This window comes from Pelodiscus sinensis, chromosome 1 (genome assembly GCF_049634645.1).
Source record: "Pelodiscus sinensis isolate JC-2024 chromosome 1, ASM4963464v1, whole genome shotgun sequence".
NCBI classification, from domain to species: Eukaryota; Metazoa; Chordata; order Testudines; family Trionychidae; genus Pelodiscus; species Pelodiscus sinensis.
The window spans coordinates 213,137,603-213,156,081 of NC_134711.1; the positions used below are offsets into that span (position 1 = coordinate 213,137,603).

At 44.9% G+C, this 18,479-nt stretch overlaps 2 protein-coding genes across 3 annotated transcripts in view; one reads left to right on the forward strand and one right to left on the reverse strand.

The window, feature by feature from the left end:
• The window catches only part of OFD1 (OFD1 centriole and centriolar satellite protein), a 74,140-nt gene extending 65,110 nt beyond the window's left edge, over window positions 1–9,030 (reverse strand). The window contains exons 1-7 of one of the 2 annotated variants that reach the window (XM_075914537.1): window positions 8,941–9,030; window positions 8,489–8,585; window positions 5,639–5,839; window positions 4,970–5,038; window positions 4,851–4,881; window positions 3,576–3,683; window positions 690–826 (exon numbers count right to left, since the gene is read on the reverse strand). In XM_075914537.1, coding sequence (XP_075770652.1) covers window positions 690–826; window positions 3,576–3,683; window positions 4,851–4,881; window positions 4,970–5,038; window positions 5,639–5,839; window positions 8,489–8,584 — 642 coding nt within the window. In that variant the 5' untranslated portion in view covers window position 8,585; window positions 8,941–9,030. Of the gene's footprint in view, window positions 1–689; window positions 827–3,575; window positions 3,684–4,850; window positions 4,882–4,969; window positions 5,039–5,638; window positions 5,840–8,488; window positions 8,896–8,940 lie in introns of those variants that run through there. The other variant, XM_075914547.1, reaches the window with a different exon arrangement.
• TRAPPC2 (trafficking protein particle complex subunit 2) lies at window positions 8,970–18,479 on the forward strand. Its single transcript, XM_075914672.1, has 5 exons — window positions 8,970–9,134; window positions 9,824–9,934; window positions 13,324–13,467; window positions 14,242–14,328; window positions 16,996–18,479. Exons 2-5 carry the CDS (start codon window positions 9,842–9,844, stop codon window positions 17,092–17,094), a joined length of 423 nt encoding a protein of 140 aa, XP_075770787.1. The 5' UTR covers window positions 8,970–9,134; window positions 9,824–9,841; the 3' UTR covers window positions 17,095–18,479.

The window sequence follows — 18,479 nt, forward strand, 5'->3', positions numbered from 1 at the left end:
ATAAGATCATGTCTATATTGGGGAATTATACACAAAAATTCCTCAGTAGTTCTACCACTAATTCAGATAGAAAACTAGGGATGTTAGATAGCATGTAACTGAAGAGTCATGTAATCACATCAAATTTTAGTGGTTACAAGACTATTTAATAGTCCCGAGAAGTGGAGCTAGCAGCCAGTGCGCTTCCAGGGAGTCCCCTGCCATCCTGCACTGCTGCCTCTTTATCAGAGGCAGCAGCACGGGTTGGCAGGTGGAAGCCAGTCTAAAAACGACGTAAATAAACATAGGCCCAAACTAGAGAAACACAAGACCAGAAACCGAAGAACCAGAAAAAGGGATCAGAGGGGCAACAACTATCCTAGAAAATGGCCCAGACTGCGGTCACTTGGACTTACTTACAAATTCTATCTTGTCTGTTATTGATCTGACACAAATATACATACAACAATGGCATTAATTGTCTGAAATAGTGTATAAATAAGGGCCGAAACTGACTCAGCCTAAACTGGGTGGACTCATGATTCTGTTTCCCAGCCTTTACCCCTAACAGAGAACATGCAGTTTTTGCATTTATAATATATTGGCATAACACATTTCTGATTCAAGTTTTGAGAAGCATTACAAATTTGAAAAATAAAATGAATACATCCCACCCCCAATGAATATGACCATTTATTTCTGGGTTATACCTTTTCAGACATTTCTGCTTGAAGCTGTTCCTCTATTTCTTTTCGATATTCAGTGAGTTTCACTTCTAAAGACTCAGACTTCTGATGCTGCGGATAAATGTCTGCAAACTGTTCATCAATCAGCTGAAGTTTCTCAACTATAACAGAATACAGGCAGTCCCCGGGTTACGTACAAGATAGGGACTGTAAGTTTATTCTTAAGTTGAATTTGTATGTAAGTCGGAACTGGTACATATTGTAGGGGAAACTCTAGCCAAACATTTCTCCAGAGCTCAGTTTTATTCTCCCACACCTCACTTCCCTCAGTCCTTTATTCTCAAGCTGAGGTGTCAGCTGAGAAAAGCCGCTCCGCGTCTCCCTAGTTTGCTGGGGGGGGGGGGGGGGAAGGGGGCGCGCTAGCTTCGCGTTTCCCTGGTCTGCTGGAGGGAAGCAGCTACTGTGGGGTTGCCTCACCCCGTTTGTAAGTAGGGATCTGATGTAAGTCGGATCCATGTAACCCGGGGACTGCCTGTAATGTAATGTACCATCACACAAAAATATTACATTTAATAACACTCTTGCTCCTATCCAAAATTTTAGGGATCCTAGTAGGTTTTCACTACCGATGCCTAGCTTCTACTGTAAAGCTATCATGGAAGCAGTGAAAAGAAATGGTCACTCAAGATTGAAAAATGTACACCTACAACAACATAATTAGAAACAACACAGTTAGGTACTTCACATTATGGCATGTGATCCAACTCAGAACACTGGAGGTGATATTTAAATTAAACAAACAGTATAGCTGGGTAGGATCTCTCACTGGTCTCCAAATGAACGTGTGCACCTGAGGGGAGCTGGATAAGATGAGATAAGGGAGCTTGAAAAACAAATGGCACATACGTCCGGCCCTGCAACTGCTGCACATTACCCCTCAAAATAGAATCTCATCAACTACTATGGCAGACATGAAGCTGTGATTTCAAAGAAAAGATGTCTGCTAATTTTATTGTATAACTAATTTCAATAGCCATGTATTCCAATGAACAAATCTACTAGACCACTTTTAGTAATGCAATTACAAGTGTATTCAATTTCTGTTGTATACAGGCAGTCCCCGAGTTACACGGATCCGACTTATATCAGATCCGCAGTTACGAACGGGGCACTTCCTCTCCCTGGTCTCCAGCAGACCAGGGAGAGGAAGCAAAGCGGCAGAACGCGCGGCCAGCTGACAGCCCAGACGCGTCTGGGCTGTCAGCTGGCCGCGCGTTCCGCCGCTCTGCTCTGCTCCGCTCTGCTCCCCCTCCCCCTGGTCTGCAGACCAGGGGGAGGGGGAGCAGAGCGGAGCACGCGGCCAGCTGACAGCCCAGACGCAGCTGGCCGCGCGTTCTGCCACTCTGCTCCGCTCTGCTCCCCCTGGTCTGCCGACCATGGGGGGGGGGGGAAGCAGAGCGGAGCACGCGGCCAGCTGACAGCCCAGACGCGTCTGGGCTGTCAGCTGGCCGCGCGTTCCGCCGCTCTGTTCTGCTCTGCTCCCCCTCCCCCTGGTCTGCAGACCTGGGGGACGGGGAGCAGAGCAGAGCAAAGCCGCGGAGCCCGAGGGCAGCAGGATAGCCAGGGCGTGTCTGGGCTGTCCCGCTGCCCGCGTGTTCCACCGCTTTGCTCCCCGTCCCCCCGGTCTGCAGACCAGGGGGACGGGGAGCAAAGCAGAGCAAAGCCACGGAGCCCGAGGGCAGCAGGATAGCCACGGCGCGTCTGGGCTGTCCCGCTGCCCCCGTGCTCCGCAGCTTTGCTCCGGACGCCTGTGGTACAGCAGCTGGGGCGCTGCCGGTTGGTCCCGTAGCGCCGCTCTGGGTGCCACTGGACCAACCCAGCAGCACCCCAGCTGCTCTGCCCCAGGTGTCCCCAAGTCAGCAGCTGCTGAAACTGACCAGTGACTGACTACAGGAAGCCCCTGCCCCGGGCTTCCTGGAATCAGCCGCTGATCAGTTTCAGCAGCAGCTGACTTGGGGATGCCTGGGGTTCTTAAGTTCAATCTGTATGTAAGTCAGAACTGGCGTCCAGATTCAGCCACTGTTGAAACTGATCAGTTTCAGCAGCGGCTGAATCTGGACGCCAGTTCCGACTTACATACAGATTCAACTTAAGAACAAACCTACAGTCCCTATCTTGTACGTAACCCGGGAACTGCCTGTACTATATAATGTTTAGCATTGGAAGCAATTAATTATAATTATGAATGGTTCTTGTCCAACAAAAATTTTTAAGATCTCATAAAATATGTTCTACATCATAGCAAAACTGAGATCTTCAGATATTTTTACAAAGAAACAAGATTTATACATACACATCAGAATAGCTAACAGCCCAGCGGTTAGGACGTTTAGATGAAACGTCAAAGATGCAGGGGCTCACATGTGAGTACTTTTACTACTGAGTTATAGACTATTCTGAAATGGGTCTCTTGTTTTGGCAGATATTCCATCCTGGATCTGAAGGAAAGTTTCTTTAAAAATGATATGCTCCTGTAAAAAGTTTCACTTTCAATTAACTGGTATTTCCACCAGCCCTCAAAAAACAAAAAATGTTCAAAAATCTTGCAAACAAATCTAATTACGAATGTTCTTAAACTGAATATTTAGGCATATGCGATTTGAGGCACATAATATTGAAAATAATACGTATAGGATAGACACAGGGATTTGTTTCAGAATTAGTATACACAGGAAAGGATTTGAACTGAAGATCCAAAACACAGAACTTTTGTCGTCTCACTTTCCCTGGTTTATTTTAGAATACCAGAGAGGAATGCATTCTAGTGTCTATTATTACTTCAGGCATGGTGAAATGCTAAATGGATACAGTATTGAGCTGAGGAAAATAGTTTATGAAAGCTCCATTTACCAAGAGATTCTCTATAAGGTGGTATTGAGTTTGTCTGAGTTTCTGTGTCGCGCCTCTCCTTATAAAGATGATGCTCTGTCAACTCCATTAGCATCTGTATAAGAAAACCTTAGAAATACAGTATGTTACTTATTTTTCTCTTCCACAACAAAATGAATTTTTGAAGGCAAAGAAAACTTTTACTACACAAAGAAAAAAAACTAAATAGTGAGGATAAAATCATCATCAAAGAACACAAGAAATCGTTTAATAAAAATCAACGTAAAAACTCTTAATTATATTAATACTAAAGATGCAGGAGTAAATTAGTAAAATTAGTAAATTAGTAAATTTACAATTAGTAAAAAAGCTCACCTTGAACATTCCTGCTACTTTTGCCACCAAACCCACTAAGAGTATGTCTGCACTATGGGATAAGGTAGAATTACGATATGCAACTTCAGCTACATTAACTGTGTAGATGAAGTCAAAGTACCTTAACTTGACTTTTGGCACTGTACACACTGCAGGAAGTCAAAGGGAGAACACTCTCCCTTCGACTTCCCTTATTCCTCGTCGAAGCAGAACTACCAGCATCAATCGGACCGCTGCTCTCAGTTCGAATTAGCATGTCTTCATTAGATTAGCTAATTCGAACCCTGAAAGATTGACAGCAGCAGCTTCAATCTTCTCGGCAGTGTAGACATACACTAAAGGAGCAGATTAAAATTACCACTAATACCTAAAATCAACAAGAGCTGCAGGTTTTTGGTGTTTCTGAGGAAAAAAAAAGCCACTTTTGTTTAGGCACCTAAATATAGATTTGTGGACTATATAAGACAAAGAAAAATTAAATGAAAATTTGTCTTGGTGCTAGCCCAAGCAGACTATATGAATTCAAGGGAGTAAAAAATAAAACACAGCATCTGAATTCCCCAGCATTACAATATTTAAAAATATTATAGTCTCTGGAAGTTTTACATGTATCAGAATGTAAATGTTAAATTTGTTATTTGTAATACAGGAATTTGTAATTGTTTTGCTTGGAGTTGAACATTAATATGTCATATACGCCACAAATTAGGAAAACCCCACCAGGCGCATAAGACACTATCCTAATTAATGATAAATTACCTTCAAAAATCAAACATTTAATCAAATGTATTCAATACCTAGGTATAGTCAAAGTAAGTTTCAATTGCTTATTTGTTATCATAAACTAAACTATCAAGGAAAAAGGGGACTTATTAAGGGAAATAGATGACTCATTATATGCTTCGTATGTAAATGTCATACCTTTTTTGTTCTCTTTTTTAGCTCCTGAAGTCTAGAAGGAAAAAAAGACTAGATTATTACTCTGCATATTCAATCATAAATTATACCTGAAATAAGAGTTACAGAATCAAAAACATTACCAATGATTTGTAAAGACTGGATTTTGGACTGATCCTAATTAGCTGTAGAAGATCTTGCAGAGTAAACACCTTTTTAAAAAGAGAAGGCAAAAAAAGTAAAAATGTAAAGAACATTACAAGTAATTCTTCTCTATTGTGGTAGAGAGATCAACCTTGGATGTGCTCCACTTGAGACAGATTTGATCTACCACTTCATAAATACAAAAACCAAGGTGGAACAGGGCTCCTCTCTGTGAACTACATGTCAGTCAGGGATATCTCTTGGGATATAATGCCAAATTCCACACCTCAAGATCATTCCAATGAAGGCTTGTCAATGTAAAAGACTATCTCCCAGTTATCCATTTGAATCAAAGCTATCTTTTGAAATACAGACTTTCAGAACACTCACCATCTCTGGAACACTTGTAGTGTCAATGAAGACATTGCAGACTAACTATCCTAAGTGTAGAACCCTTTTATCTGGGCACTCAAAAGCTGTGATTTGGACTAGGAGTTTCAAACTAATATGCAATTCAGAAGCCTTGAAACAATTAGGTAAACCTTTGGTTCTTCCTTTGCACAAATGGAGAATTTTAAAAATGATATTGGAAGGATCAGTTAACAAATGTGAAATCCTGTATGAATATCATCTCACATATGCCCTGTATAGTAGATTATAGAGCTCACCTTCTCCTTTTCTAATCCACTTTCTGGATAAAAAACAGAAAGTGAATATTCATAGCCACAACTGCGCAGGTGATCTGCCACCAGGCTATTGGAAGCTCCAATTAACAACGAACTGCCTTCACTGGACACTGGTTGTGGTTTAAGTTCTCCACTTAAAATTGGATGCATCAATTCATGGATTAGCTGGTTTCGGAGTTGCGTCTGGTGAAAACAGAAATAGAAAATGCTGGAAATATTTGGTTTCCTAAAGCCACACAGATTCAGCATATTAAATTAAAAAGTATGATGTAAAGAAACAAAATAAGCAAACAAATTCTAATTTAAGGCTAGCTTTTAAAGAATTTGGAAAATGGCTCACAACTCCGTGTCTATCCTCAATAATGTCTAGGTGGTCTTTAATTTCCACTCCAATAATTATTAGACATGGGGCTAAAATAAACTGTTTATTCTCTTCCAAAAGACATACTCTTCTATCATCCTCAAACCTCTGTAAAGATGCAATTTAAGTTTTAAAACTAAATTTAATTGCTTTTCTCATCTTACCTTCTCTTCCTGCTACTACCTCAGGGTACATCCATACTACAGTATAAGCATTTGTTATAACTGCTATATTGCAGCTAAGCTGCTGTAGTTTAGACAATCACTAAAGCAACAGACATGTTTTTTCCATCACTGTAGTAAATCTATCCCCCCCCCCCCCCCCGAAGAGGGCAGTAGCTAGGTTGCTGGAAGAATTCTTCCATTCACCTATCTGCGTCTACAGTGGGGACTAGGGTGACATAAGCACAGCGGGCATGTAATTTTTCACAGCCCTGATATTGCCAGGTTAACTTAAGGTTTAGAAGGTATAGACCAGGCCTGACTGCTGCATATTCAGTTTCACCTTATTTGAAAAATTCACAATCCAAAAGTAACAGGCAAAGAAGATGCTGACACTTTTCCAAAAGGAGAAGAGAAAAAGAGATACCATGGTTCTCTCTAAGCTGCACAGCTGCCTAATAAATCCCACATGGGGTGCAGGGCTGCCATGCATGGAGCTGCCACAGCTAGGAGAGGGACCCCCATCTCCACCATGTGTGGCAGCTCCCTGCTGAGGCCAGGGGAGCACACCTTCTCCCTCTTACTGCCCTCCTTCCCCCTGCCATCCACAGCAGCTCTTTCAGCCCCAGCAGAGCCAGCAGGGAGCTCATACAGCTGCGGCAGAGGCACGCTCCTCCAGCCCCAGAAGCAGCACTGGATTAAGAAAGGGGCTTTGCTCCTGATGGGCGGTGTAGGGGGGAGAAGCAGCTCTGCCATGGAGCCATGACCCTGGAGCTCCCAATGACCAGGAATCGCAGGCAATGGGAGCTGTCAGTAGGCAGTGCTTGCAGATGAGTGTGGGGCAGCCCTGAGCCACCTGTCCCTTCCTCCCTCAAATAAGAGCTGACCCAGGGAAGAGCCTTGCATCCCAATCCTCTGCCACAGCACTGAGCCCCCTCCACTATCCTAACTCCCTCTTAGACCTCAACCTCGAACCCCCTCCTGCACTCTAATTCCTGCTAAGACCCCACATCCCCACCTGAAATTCCTGTCCTGAGCCTGCTCGCACACTCCATAGCACTTGGCCCCAGCCTGCAGCTCCCTCACACACCGCAAACACTACATCCCAATCTCCACCCCAGGGGGCACACCCCCAGCCAGAGCTCTCACCACCCAATCCTGAGCACCCTCCCACACTCCGATCCTATTGCCCCACCCCCACCACACATCCTCTCCATATTGGTGCACATTACAAAATTCATTCTGCACATGATGGACATAAAAAAATTAGAGGGAACACTGCTAGAAACCACTAGTCCTTTTGCTAATGGGTGGGAGAGGACGATCCAAGCAGCTGGACTACTTAGGTCTCTCTCACAGGGTACATCTTAACAGCAACATTATTTTGAAATAATGTAGTCTGCATCTACACAGCAGGCAATTATTTCAAAATAATGTTGAAATACTGTCAAGCTGGAGGACTTCTTACTCTGACTTCTGTAACCTTCATTATCCGAGGAGTAAGGGAAGTAGGAGGAAGAGCACGCTATTTCAAAGTAAGTACTGTGTAAAGTCTCCCAATTTTGAAATAAGCTACGCAATTGACCTAACTCAATTTGCGTAACTTATTTCGAGTTACGCCCTGCTGTGTAGATGCACCTGCAGAGTCAAGTAAATGTAGTAAAAGTATATGAATGCAGAAGTGTCTGAGAATAAAAAAGGTGGATGGTACAAGTTATGAAAGAAGAAGACTACTGAGAGAAAAGTATAATATAAGGAAAGTGAAAGCATAATGGAAGTAAAGAGACAAGAATACAAGACACAAAACAATGGAGTGAAAGATACGCTGGGTTCAACTCTGCTCAACTACAGGCTTCCATTGTGATCACTGGGCAAAACACTTAATCTTATCATACCTCAGTTCCTTTTCTATTCCATGGAAATAATAATACTTATTTTTTCCATACATTGCCTGGTTATCTATTCAAAGTGCAAGTCCTTTGGGACAGATCCTGGTTTTACTCTGTGTGTATAAAATGTATAGCACAATGGAATTCCAATGCCAGACATGTCAGATCAGTGCAGCTGGGTATTTTCACCTGTGTGAAGCCCTGTTGCATCTGGCAGAGCTCCCTGCACACCAAGCTCCTCAAAGATCGTCTTGTAGGATTTGGGCCAAAATATGCATTTCCGTGTACGACATAACAAAAAAAAAAGGTTTGCCTATCACGGATTTCACTGACGCCTATTGTTTTCGGTGCCCAATAGGCGCAGAGAAACACGGAACGAGACCAGCGCTATGCAACACTATTGTCAAACAAAGCACCACACCTTAAGTGTGTCCAAAACACCTCGGCTCTTAAACGTCTGATAAAGCCTTTTCCGGAGCTCGTCTTGAGACAACGCTTCACATTCAGCGGAAGCCATCCTGGGCAAGAATGTCAGGAAACACCGTTACCGAGCCCACCCGCAGGCACCCAGCAGGCACCGCCGTGGGCCGGACCCAGCAGACGCGGGCTCACTGCACCCCCAGTGGGGATGGGGCATCTGGCGGGGAGGGAGGGGGGGGGGACGCTGCCGCACGCCGGGCAAAGCACCGCGGCTGCCGCCCGTGTCTCGAGGGGCGGGTGTTTCGCTAACGCGCCAGGCGCGGGGACCCCGCTTCCGCCCGGCCCGGACGGGGGCGCTCGAAGGAGGCGGAGCTGGGTGGGGGAGGGGCTGGCGGCGGGGCAACTGCGCACGTCACGCGGCTGAGCCGCAGCAGCGCCGGCAACGGCACTTGCCTCCGAACGCAGCTAGCCGCCTCCTCGCCCGTTACCAACCGCCACCGCCTCCCGACTGAATCCTCGCGAGAACCCGACGGGGCTCGAGCGCTCTCGCGATCGCCGGCTAGGGGTTTACCTGCCGAGCGCCGTGGCCGGTGACGCCATCAGCTCGCGCCGGAATCGGGAACGGCTTGTGGCAGCTGGAGACACAGGTGAGCTGCCGGGCAGGGGGGAGGGGGTCCCCGCACTGAGAGCGTCTGGGCGGGCTGAGCCTTGCCGTGCCCCTCCCCCTGCCTGTGGTACCGGGAGCGGACTTTCCCCTCCCCCCCCGATCCTCTTGGGTGGGGGCTGCGCTGAGCCAGGCCGAGGGGCCTGAGCCCACGAGCGGGGGGTCGGGTGATCGGGGCGAGCCCCCCCCCCCCATCGCTGCATGTGACGAAGTGGGCTCCAGCCCACCAAAGCGTTATGCCAGGGCTCCTCGTTGTTTTTACAGAATTAGAATTTCACTCTTTTGGACAAGGGAGAAGTGAAGCCCCCATCCCGCAGAGACTCGCTGAGCCTAGTGCACCTCGATCCGAGTTAATGAAACTAGTGTACTAAAAACCAAGCATGGCATTAGTCACTGAAAGATCAGGACCAGATTTATTTGTTGTTGTTACTAGTCACCTACACCTTGAGGCTGTAATATGCAAAACTGTGTAAGGGCTAGAGTTAAATATACACAGATGTCTTAAATCTGTAAATGACTTTTACAAAAAAAAATGTGTTTACTTCATGTGGTCTCTTCTTAATAAACAATATACTTTTGTGTTAGCTAATTTTTATTAGGACTTTTCTGAATGCATGTACACTTCATATGTCTGGAAATATCTGTTAAGCATATCTCTTCTTTCTTGGAAAGGTCACTATTTTGAAGACAATGTCTGGAAGTTTCTACTTTGTAATAGTTGGTCATCATGATAATCCAGTCTTTGAAATGGAATTTCTACCTTCTGGAAAAGTAGAGTCCAAGGTTTGTGGATTTTGATCCTTTGTATATATAGCTGCTTCTATTTGATTATTTCAGTGAATTAATAAAGTCTCACAACAGCCCTTTGAGGTAACTATGTTGTATTATTCTCACTTGTATAGAAAATGTTGGCAGAACGGGATAAAATCCCTAACTCACATAGAAAAAATCTGATTAACAACAGATCATTCTGTCTCTCCAGAAAGCATACATTTCTGAATCTTTTGAACTGAGTTTGTACTACTAATAGTTGCTTGACATGTGTTACGTGCTGTCCTTGATTTATCTCACCACCTCAAAAATACAGCCATTGGATGTCACTCTGTTCTAGAAGGATAGTGTAGAGGATTGTTTAGATTTTTACTCGGGGGGGGGGGGGGGCTTGCTTTTAAAAAACTAATATTACAGCATACAATTAATACCACTGTGTTGGTTTTTTTTTTTTTTTTTAATTATCATTAAAAGAAATACTAAACCGGCTCAGGTCTAATAAGGTCCCCAAAGTATGTAGTGATGGACCTGATTGACTTGCTTTATAAATAAATACAGATTAGAGAATGTGTAACGTAACGGCTCCTATGAGGAGAGAGCACATATACCGTGATGATGGGTGCATAAAGGGGGGGGGGGAAGCATAGAGTACAGAGCTGAAATGAAAAGGGGTTCACTATGTATTATTGGTTACTATCCTTCATAATACAGTAAACATCCGATAATCTGGCACCTTTAGGACCCAGGGGGTGCCGGATTATCAGATATGCCGGAAGGGGGGGCTATGAAGGATCTAGGGTGGGGTGGAGGGGGAATGCCACCCCAGACCCCTCATAGTGCCCCCCCTTCCAATGAACCCGGAACCACTCAGGTCAGCCACTCTCACAGCCGGGCTGCTCTGAACCACATGCATGTTCACAGCCTGCGCTGTTCTGCTCATGGCTCCCAGTGCGCTACGTCATATCCTGCACGTGCAGGCCAGGTCACAGTCAGCATCCCAGCCTGCACATGCTAGCAGCTGGCCACTGAGCTCAAGCGGCTCTGGCTCCGGCTCTGGCTCCAGATGCGGCAGCGCCTTCGGCTCCAGGACGTGGGCATAAGGTTGGGGGGGAGGGAGGATCGGGTTAGAGCGGGAGGGAGATGCCTGGCTCTGGAGAAGGGAGAGGAGGGGCATCGGGTTGGGGGGAGTGCTCATGGCATCCCGGCCAGCATACGCTCAAAGGTGGCAGCTCAGTGCACGCGCCCAGCGCCTGGGGAGCAGCAGTGGCAGCAGCAGCTCTGCTCTGGGACCCGGGAATAAGGTTAGAGGGAGGGAGGTAGCCCGCGCGCTTCCTGAGACCCCGAATCCTCAGGTACTGGCCAAGCTGTCTCTGTCTCTGACCCAGCACCTTGCCCCAGCACTCTGTCCCCTGCCTCCACCAGCACAGGTGGGGCCACATTAGTGAGGCTTGGGATTTTTTGGAGGGGTTGTTTTTTGCATCTCACTTGTGTGGCCCTGACTGACTTTTCTGTGGGTCAGTGACCCCTGACTCAAAACAGGTTCCCCACCCCTCATAAATAAACACAATGCTGAAACACATTGTGTTTGACATAATATTTTATTTAAAAATGATGCCTGGCCAACAATCCTCCAATTGGGACCAAGCCCCCATCTGGCCACAGCATCATGACCCCCCCCCCCGACCCTAGATTTGAGCCTGTCATACACTGGAACCCCCTCTCCTGAGTCTACCACATCCCCAAACTCCTGCAGCCCCACATCCGCAGTCTTCTGCCACAACACTTCTGCACCATCCACACACTGCAAATCTGTGTCCTGAGCCCATCATACTCCCAACCTCCCTGCCCTGAGCCCCTCATTCACCCCAGACCAAACTCCTGCACCCTCACAGACACAAGCCTGCTTGCTCAGAACGTCAACCCTCCACCTAACCTCAACACTGTCCAGACTGGAGCCTCCTCCCTGGGATGGCGTACTGGCACCTATTTGCCCCCAGCGTGGCTGGTTTTGTTTTTTTGTTTTCTCAACTTTCTGCCCCGGTATGTGGCTCTTCGCACTCTGTCCACCACAGACAGAGGCAGCAAGGGCAGGGCAAGGAGCAGCAGTTGACTATCCGATAAACATTTGCTTGTCAGATAGTTGACTAGTCATTTACATCCCTAGTGAAAACCATGAAGGATGGAGTGGATCTGTGAGTGCAAGAGCAGCACATGAGCAGTATACCCTCAGGATAGGACATGCTGGCAGAACAGCTATGGTTTCTAAATTGTTGAATGCTTAGGGTATAGTCTTAGCCAGCTCTTATTTTCAGTAATCCATTTTTTAATACAGGTTGGACTTCCCTGGTCTGGCACCCTTGGGGTCTGACCAGTCCTGCGTGAGGGACTTTGCCAGACCAGAGGAGGTCATATCTTGCTCCCCTGCTACTGGCTTCCCCCCTCCCCCCCCCCCCCCCAGCCCTGGACCAGCCATCAGCCTCCTAGCCCACTTCCCCTTGCCACCAGCCTTGTTGCCCAGCCATTCCCGCCCCCCTCCCCCACCTCCTTCCCTGCTATGCCAGGCAGCCCAGCTGCAGCCCACCTCCCTGCGCACCAGGCACCTACTCCTATTGGGCAACCCTGCTGTGGCATGTTGTGCTCCTTGCCCCGTTGGGAAACCCCACTATGGTGCACCGAGCTCTAGGCTCCTCCAGGCATCCCCACTATGGTGTGCTGAGCTCCTGGCCCCACGGGGCAACCCTGCTACACTCCTGGCCCTGTCGGGCAGCCACACTGTGGCACGCTGGCTCCTGGTCCTTCCAGGCAGTCCTGTTATAGCATGCTGAGCTCCTGGCCCCGCTGTGTTGTGCCTTGCTGTCCAGATGCAGCCCAGCTGTGGGGAGCCTAGCCCTCCACCAAGACTCTGGTCCTCGGACATCCGTGGTACTGCCAGACGATGGAAGTTGCTGGACCAGTGAATCCCAGATTAGAGGTTTAACCTGTACTATAGGATGTAAGAACTAGTGCTAAGCACATAATTGCATTTACTTGCATTGTTTCTGCACTGGTAGGGATGGATTCATCTGTGGTATTCACTAAATGCCATATTCCTATTTATCATAGAGGGAGTTGTACCTATTTACATTTGTGATATTTAATTCTAGTATTTAATGCACAATGCTTTCAGTAAAATGGGCTATACTAAAACAAAACCCTCATTCTCTCAACTTTCATCTCTGATACCAAAGTATTGGGAATATATGTTGTTGTATTTGCATTTCATGAAAGACCGTATTATGTCTTGCAGAAGAAAGGTTGAGAGTACACACTGCAAGAAAATGTACTTCTATTACTGCAGCAGGTGGATTATTCTTATTTATGTTTACTACTCCTTATAAGAAATATTCTGTTTTCTGTATCAGGATGATCATCGTCATCTCAACCAATTCATAGCTCATGCTGCTCTTGACCTAGTAGATGAGAATATGTGGCTGTCTAACAACATGTACCTGAAAACAGTGGACAAATTTAATGAATGGTTTGTTTCTGCTTTTGTCACTGCAGGTCATATCCTTTCTCTGTATTTATAATTTCTTGCCAGCCAAGTATCTTAAACTTAAGGGGGGAGGAGGAGGACAAATACTGCAGGAGGTCGGGATTGCTTGAGCAGAAGAATAAGTTATAAAAATACCACCACAGAGGAACAGTATAGAGATCTGTTCCTGCTCATACAGTTTTCTCTAATTCCAACATCTTTTTAAAGCTGCAAATAAGAGGCTTGTCTATAACTACTTGACGGTTGGGGGTCTCTACACATCCAGTAAAAATGGATAGTTCCAGTTATTTAGATATACAGGCTTGATTTGGATATCAGATACCAGGTGTTAATTGCCATGTACACTATAAAAATGACTGCATTTGTTTGACAATCACTTCTAATCTTACATATGTGGAAACATTACTTAGAATTATTTAAAAAATTCACTTCAGAATTTGGATTTTTATACAAAATAAAGACTTGAATGAGGAAGTAACACGTTTTGTAATAAAGGCATGGATTTAATTATGGATTAAAATGTACTGCTTCCTATAGTTAATGTTCCTGGAGATCCCTCTTTAAATTCTAGCTTCCAAAGAACAATGTCTTGCATTTATAAAACTGAGGTATAAGCATTTGCTGCATTGAGGTCTGAGTGCTTGCCTCAAATACTGTCAGATTTTTCATTAGTTTTGCAAAATTTAGTGTTAGGTTATAAAATTACTTGGGAGTTGGGTGGGAAAAAGCAGAGAGTCATTAATCTTAAATTTTTTTGAATGAAATTGCCTCCTTAATTGTACCACATATGAGATTTATTATGCTTCATGATGTAAGACAAGAAGATGGAATTAAAAACTTCTTTAATGATGTCTATGACTTGTATATAAAGGTAAGAATTAGCTCTTATAACTGTGTTCTATCATACACACTTAAGCTATATTTAACTCTATTACAGCAGTTCTTGGGTTGGCAATGATGGGAGATTTTGGATAGCTTCCCTAATGTAGACATAGAGGTTCCAGGGTGATAAACTATCTATACTCAGCCCGTGTATCAAGCAGTTAACACTGTGTCTATTGGACTTGATCTAATCAAGCTTAATTGATACAGAATTATAAACATCTCTGGCTAGGGGAAGGCCTTCATTTTGAGTGAAGGTTTTATCATTAAAAGCCAGATTGATTGGGGTGAGCCTAAAATAGTGTAAACTGTACCATTTCAACTCCTGTGCCTGAAACGTAAAAATGCATAAGTGGTTGAAAGTCAGAAGGCATTTGTGGGAGTGAATATGCCCTATTTTTACTCATGACATGCTGTTGTAATAATCTTCGTATAAATGTGCCTTGTGAGAGGTAATATTTTAAAACTAATAACTCACTGGTCACTGTCATGATAGAAGAGGGGTTGGCAACATACGGCATGTATGCCGTAAGTGGCATGTAAGATGATTTTCAGTGGCACATGCAATGAACGGGCTCCCCTTTGCCCCACCCACCCACAAGAGAGAGTCCAGCATCACACCCTCTGTAAGATTGGAGCCAGCGCCAGCTTCCTGCGGGGGATGGGAGAGGAGAGCCCATTCATTGCGTGTGCACCGCAAATGTGAGACTGAGCTCGAAGGTGGGCAGGGAGAGTCTGGGTATGTTGGTGGGCCACCACACGGTGCATAACACAGCATTACGTGTGCGTCGTCTCCGCTCGCGGAAGTGGAAATGTCAGCTGAGCTGCCCCTCGCGGCAGTTTGGCCCCTTCCCATTTTCCACCCTGGGGCAACAACTTCATGGCGCATTCCTGGCTCTGTCACAGCCCCCAGGATGGGAGCCAATCACAGCTAAAGGAGTGCAGGGGCGGGAGAAGGAGGCATGCGCGTGCACTGAAGGCCAAAGTCTGGCAGCTCAGTCTAGCTTGGGAAGCCCTGAGGTTCCATGCCAGATCCAGTCTGTGTATTACACATGTGCTGCTCCTCTCCTCGCCCTGGGCTCCACTCCAGCAGAAAACAAAGCAGGGTAGCCGATGGAGAGAGCCTCTCCATCCACCCTCTCTGGGAGAGCAGCGCAGCCCAGGGCAGGAGGGTTAAATCTTAGCATGCCACTTTGGAAAGGTTGCCCACCCCTGTGATGGAACACATGTACACACTATGTACTAAGAGTTGTAAACCTAGGATGAAATCATAACTGTTTACCAGATAAGGGCAGGGAGAAAATAAACTATTCCTGCTCCTTTTCATTGGCGCAAATTAAAGTGAATGAGCAGTAATGACAGATGGAGACAGGAACAATGTGTTCTAGTGAGAATAGAATTTTTTTTTACCATGAGACTGTTCTCAAAGCATGAAGGAAAGAACATTTTCAAGGGGTAACTCAGGAAAATGCATTTCAAAGGGAGGCTGCATTACAAGAGAGGGGCAAAACCATCCCTGAAAAATCTCTTAAGATGGCAGAGGAACCAGCCTTTGGGCCGAAGTAGGGTGGCCAACTTCCTAAACTTGGACCCTGCTAAAACTCTACCCCTGCTCCGCCTTCTCCTACGTGCTCCCCTCACCTCCTAACTCCAGTGTGAACTAAGGATGTTAAAATGCAATTGACTAGTAGACAGGCAGTTCTGCATTCCTATTGGGGCTCTTGTACATTTCAAAGGAGGAATGCAAAACTCTGCATACAGCCCGGGCCAGTGGGAAGTCTGTTTTGAAATGTACAAGAGTGGCAGGTGCTTGCTTTGAAATGTACAAGAGTCCCCAGAGGGGATTTTTGTGCATTTCAAAGCCATGGAGCCCAGAGTCAGTGCGAGGTACGATACAAAGCATTGTGAGGCATCCACAGTTGTGGGACAGGTGGTGAGAGCCCCTCACTGAACTAGATTGCACCCCACTATGTAAGTTTGTCTAAACACTTGTAATATACACTCAGTGGGGCAGCAGATGAAAATTACAGCAGCTGAGCTTTGCCACAGTAGCCCTGCTGCAGCAAAGTTACAGCAGTCCCTGGAACAGCAGGGTCCTGGTGGTCCTGTGGCAATGGAGCCCCAGCACCCTGAGGAGCAAAGCCTAGCAGCCCCAGTGGCCAAGACTGGGGGTGGAGCCGGGAGGTGACAGGCTGGGGAGCTCAGCTGAGTCTGTTGATGGAGCCTGGGAGAGCCCAGAGTCCCTCTGCTGACTGACAGAATTGACTCCCTTGGTCTAGCAAACTTGCTTACACAGGACCAGTTAGGTCTCAAGGGTGTCAGACCAGAGAAATCCAACCTGTACTTGGGGTCTGATAGGTGTCTTTAAACTAAGAAAATCGTTATAAAAATTACTAAAATGGCTCCATCCTCTGAATTGTCTGCAGTAGTACATTAAATGGAAGATAGTCATCTGAGCCTCAGAATTATGCCAATTTGAACAAATCTCCAGTAATATCACTAGGGTTTTCTGCATACAGCTGGTGATAAGGTTCAGCATAAGGCGTTTAGTAATTGTTCTAAGACTGATAGCTGAAGAATACTTATCTGTAAGACCTGGGGTTTTTTTCCTAGTTCAAAAGTCTGTTTATTGATTGTCTTTTCCCTCCCCCTTCAGTTTGCAATGAATCCATTCTATGAACCTAATTCTCCTGTTCGATCGAGTGCATTTGACAGAAAAGTGCAGTTTCTTGGGAAAAAACATCTTTTAAGCTGAAATAAAGAGATTTCATTTTATTTCATAAATATCTGAACTGTAACTAACATGGTAAGTTTTCAGCATGTTTGACATATCTTTTTGAAGATTTGAGAAGTCTTGAGCCACCTCCAATTTCTTTTCTGGACACAAAAACAAATTGAGCTTTTTGAGGTTGAGAAATAATATATAAAATCCTTCCAGCTGTCATGCATTAAATTAACAAGTCAGGATAAATAGCTGTAGGAAATCAATTATTACATTGCAGAGTGAAAAGCATCAGTATGCCATGGTTGCATTATCAATACAGAGTTGAAAAGCAGGTTTTTTTTGTTGGAAGGAAATCAGTTCTAAATGTAAAAAATAATAATGTGGGGGTGTATTTAATGTGTAAATTGTATGACTTAAATTCCTTCTTTATGCTAGGTCAAAAGAGAGAAATGTGGGCTAACTTAGTAAGATTAAAGCTTGCTATGTTTTTCAGTCCTTGAATAGGAAACTTACACAGCACAACCCCATACTGTTTAGTGCTCATCTCCCTCATCACATGAGCTCAGCGATACATCCCAGAATGCTGTAGCTAAAGAAACATCTGGGGCTGGTAGTCAGTATTGCAAGATCTTTGTTTCTAATAAGTCAGCTTTTTCTGAAGATCAAAACTGCTGAACAATTTACTACATGGTTGAGGCAAGCAACCTATACCTGCACATTGTGCCAGTGAAAGGAATAAAGAAAATAAGAGATTTATAGACATTCTTCCCTAATTGAAGTTTATGGCTAAGTTCTGTTGTGAAAACAAAAGGTTAAGTTCCACTGAAGTAAATAGAATTTAAGAGTGCTGAAGCACCCTCAAAGAGTGCTTAAACTATTTTTGAGGTTGTATCAGGTATAAGTCAGGGCACAGTTTAGACCATTCTGTACTATAGTAGAGTAACTTTTGCAAGTGGGTATCTTTATACTGTCATTCCAAAATTGTATAACTTAAATGTATAACGAGGTGCACAGCTAAAAATACTTACTTTGGTTCAGTTCAGTACCTTTGCATATTGTATAAATTGATTTCTGAGCCTTAAGCTTAAATATGTGAAATTCCTCAAGTGTCTGAAGAGCTGGAACTTCAGAAATTTTGCATTGTACATGTTAACTGTTTCAACGGTAAAGCATAGCTTTTTTTAAAAAAATGGATAACTAATTCCTAAAATGCCCCAGGAAAACTATGTTGGAGAGATCCTGCTATTTCTTTCAAATAAAATTTGACGTTGCATGGATGTGGATACTTCAATTGCACATACTACAAAGGAGTTGAAAGATGATTTTGATACAGTAAAAAGATTCAGGAGAGGGTTTAAAGTTACTTGCTCTATTTTTGTTGCTACATGTATAATAAAGCTCTCATATAAAATGTG